The 3428-nt window shown below is 48.7% G+C and overlaps 1 protein-coding gene across 1 annotated transcript; it reads left to right on the top strand.

Moving 5' to 3' along the window:
- On the top strand, window positions 1–3171 carry LOC119319243 (protein Rf1, mitochondrial-like). Its single transcript, XM_037593732.1, has 2 exons — window positions 1–715; window positions 808–3171. Exon 2 carries the CDS (start codon window positions 854–856, stop codon window positions 2996–2998), a length of 2145 nt encoding a protein of 714 aa, XP_037449629.1. The 5' UTR covers window positions 1–715; window positions 808–853; the 3' UTR covers window positions 2999–3171.
- The last annotated feature ends 257 nt before the right edge of the window (window positions 3172–3428 follow it).

Here is a 3428-nt window from a genome sequence, read left to right as displayed (position 1 = left end):
TTGGATTCACCCACGATGGCATGCATAGTGCCCGTCAAAACAGCCGGCACCACCCACGTTGTGTCCACTACCGCTGCTAGCACCAACACCACGCGTGTCCATGTAGCCGCCAGCACCACCATGGCGCTTAGCGGTAGCAGATCCACGGCTTCACCATGCCTAACAGTGGCCTTCGTCCCGAGCCCTGCCACCCAGATCCGGTGGAACCAGAGCCCTGGGCCGCAGTCGCCGTTGAGGCAGCACCACCAGCCACGGACGCCTCGTCACCACCGGTGCCGAGTAGGGTCGCCACCGTATCTTCACCGCACCGCGCCGGCAAGATCATCAGTGCCCAGATCCGAGACGTCATCGGGGACCAAGGGGAGGGGGTGGGAGGAGGGTAGCCATGTCGGGGAGAGGCCGGCCGGGCTTTGCCCGGAAGCCGGCGGCGGGGCGCTAGATTTCCCCCATTGTGAGAGGGACGTGGGGGTCGGGAAGGGGCTCTTAAACACAGTCATAATAAGAACTGAAGTTCGAGCATAGCTGGACCTGCGGCGGTGGTGGCTCGTCTGCGTCCGCGCCGGGACAGAAGCCTGCGGCGAGGGCCGTCCTCACCGGCGTCGGGGACGCAACGCGCGGCGACGGAGGGTGGCCTAGTCTTTATCGGCCTCAGGGCCGCTGCAGTCGGCGCCCAGCGGCGGACATCTCGTCCTCCCACAGCAGCTGCAGCTCGACGGTGAGCATTTTTACCTCCTACAGCAGCTGCAGCTCGTCCTTCTTCCCCTGCTTTTCCTTCCTTCTAACCCTAGGTTCATGCCGGTGCTGTAGGTGGTGAACGGCGCGGCGAGGGATTCTTCAGGCCAGATGGAGAGCTATGAGGCGCCGCCTCGTCCCCGTCGGCAGCCGCCTCTTGGAGCGGAACATCGAGCACCGGTACCGCTCCAGAAACATTGGTACCGAGGACGCACTCAACCTGTTCGACGAATTGATCCAGGTCGCTGGGCCTTCCTCGGTCCGCGCCATAAACTACCTCACCGTCGTCGGCCGTGATTGCCCCGCAATCGGCGTCTCCCTGTTCAACCGTGTTGCAAGAGCCAAGGTGCCTCCCCACAATATCACCTATGGCATTCTAGTCGACTGCTGCTGCCGTGCTGGCCGCTTGGACCTTGGACATGCTGGCATGGGGCACGTCATTAAGTTGGGATTTGCAGCAGAAGCCATCGTCAATTTCAGCCACCTACTCAAGGCCATATGTGCGGAGAAGAAGACCAGCTATGCAATGGACATTGTACTCCGGATAATGCCTGAATTTAACTGCATCCCGAACATTTTCTCATACAGCATTCTTTTGAAGGGTCTTTGCAACGAGAAGAGGAGCCAAGAGGCTCTCGAGCTGATTCACATGATGATTGACCATGGAGGTAGCTGCCAACCTAATGTGGTGTCCTATAGCACCGTACTTGATGGCTTGTTGAAAGAGGGTGAGGTGGGCAAGGCCTACAGCCTATTTTGTGTCATGCTACAGAGGGGAATTTCGCCGAATGCTGTGACCTGCACTTCAATCATCTCTGGCATGTGCAAAGTTCATGTGATGGACAAGGCAGAGGAGGTTCTTCAACAGATGACTGATAGAGGTATTCTGCCAAATAGTGCCACATATAATAGTCTGATACATGGATATTATTCATTAGGATGGTGCAAAGAGGTGGATCGAATTTTGAAGGAAATGTCTAGAAATGGTGTCCAACCAAATGTTGTAACTTACAATATACAGTTGGATTATCTTTGCAAGAGCAGAAGATGCGCAGAAGCTAGGAAGATTTTTGATTCCATGGTCAGTTTGGGCCAAAAACCAGATGTTACTACCTACAGCATACTGCTTCATGGGTATGCTATGGAAAAATCTTTTCATGATATGCTTTGTCTCATTGATTTGATGGTAGGTAATGGTATTGCACCAAATCATTATGTCTACAACATACTCATATCTGCATATGCTAAAGAAGAAATGGTTGATGAAGTAATGCATATATTTACAAAAATGCGGCAGAAAGGATTGAACCCTGATGCAGTGAGCTATGGAACAGTAATAGACTTACTTTCCAGGATTGGTCGAATGGATGATGCTATGTCCCAGTTCGCTCAAATCATAACTGAAGGGTTAGCTCCTGATATCATAGTTTTCAACTCCCTTATTAGTGGTTTCTGTTCTTGTGGCAAATGGGAGAAGGTTCATGAACTATTTTCTGAGATGTTGGATCGCGGCATCTGTCCCGACACAGTGTTCTTCAACACTGTTATGGATCACCTTTGCAAAAATGGAAGGGTTATGGAAGCCCAAGATGTGTTCGACCTGATGGTACACATGGGTGTGAAGCCTTTTGTCCGTGATTACAACACACTGATACATGGATACTGTTTAGTTGGTAAGATGGATGAAGGGAGGAAGTTACTTGACAATATGTTCTCAATTGGCTTGAAACCGGATGATTTCACCTATAGCATACTGATTGATGGTTACTCTAAGAAGGGAAGGATAGATGATGCATTGATTATTGTCAGGGAAATGTTGGACGGGAAGGTTAAGCCTTCTATTATCACTTTTAATATTATGATTGGTGCGTTGCTGAAAGGTGGCAGAAAGGAAGAAGCCAAAGATTTGTTTGATGGTATCTGGGCCAAAGGATTAGTGCCCGATGTTGTTACATATAGCTTAATGATACAAAAACTTATAGAAGAAGGTTCTCTACAAGAGTCTGATGATCTATTCATTTCTATGGAGAAGAATGGATGTGCTGCCGACTCCCAGATGCTAAATGCTATAGTTAGAAGCTTACTTCAGAAAGGGGAGGTGCCGAGGGCTGGGACTTATCTGTCTAAAATTGATGAGAGGAGGTTCACCCCTGAAGCTTCCACTGCTAGCTTGTTGACTGCACTAGTGTCAGAGGGGAAAGGCCAGGAATATAAGGAGTTACTCCCTGAAAAATATCACTCTTTTCTGGAACAGGGCACTGATTGAAACCTTTTCTATGGATTTTTCCTAGATGCCCTGGAGTGCTAATCGAGGGGTGAACTTCTCTTTGTAGGTTACTTCTTCCAACCTTTTCCTATTTTAGTACGTTTGAAATGTAATAATCGTTGGAGAAACTGTAGTAAACTTTCTGACTGTCAACCTTTTCTAAAGATTTTTTAGTACTTCTTCCAACAAGCTAGTAGTAAACTTTCTGACTATCACCATTTTGTTGATCCACTATATGTGTTTCATACATATGGATGGCTACTACTTCAAGGGAGTTGCACATTTGGCCTCAGCTACGCTGCAATTTTTAATTAGTTTTGTCAGTCCTGGATTTGTCCTAATAAGTTATCCTTGGCACCTTTTGCCTTACTTTTCTGCTGTACTGATGGTCATATGCTAGATATTCAGCCCTTCACAACTTGAGTAAACT

The sequence above is a fragment of the Triticum dicoccoides genome, chromosome 6A (assembly GCF_002162155.2).
Source record: "Triticum dicoccoides isolate Atlit2015 ecotype Zavitan chromosome 6A, WEW_v2.0, whole genome shotgun sequence".
Classification (NCBI taxonomy): domain Eukaryota; kingdom Viridiplantae; phylum Streptophyta; class Magnoliopsida; order Poales; family Poaceae; genus Triticum; species Triticum dicoccoides.
Note: the sequence above shows the minus strand (reverse complement) of the source record. Positions and strands in the feature narration are given on the sequence as shown.

Bases quoted from the DNA above. Each gene is read 5' to 3' on its own strand.
- LOC119319243 (XM_037593732.1), top strand. From the start codon at position 854: ATGAGGCGCCGCCTCGTCCCCGTCGGCAGCCGCCTCTTGGAGCGGAAC.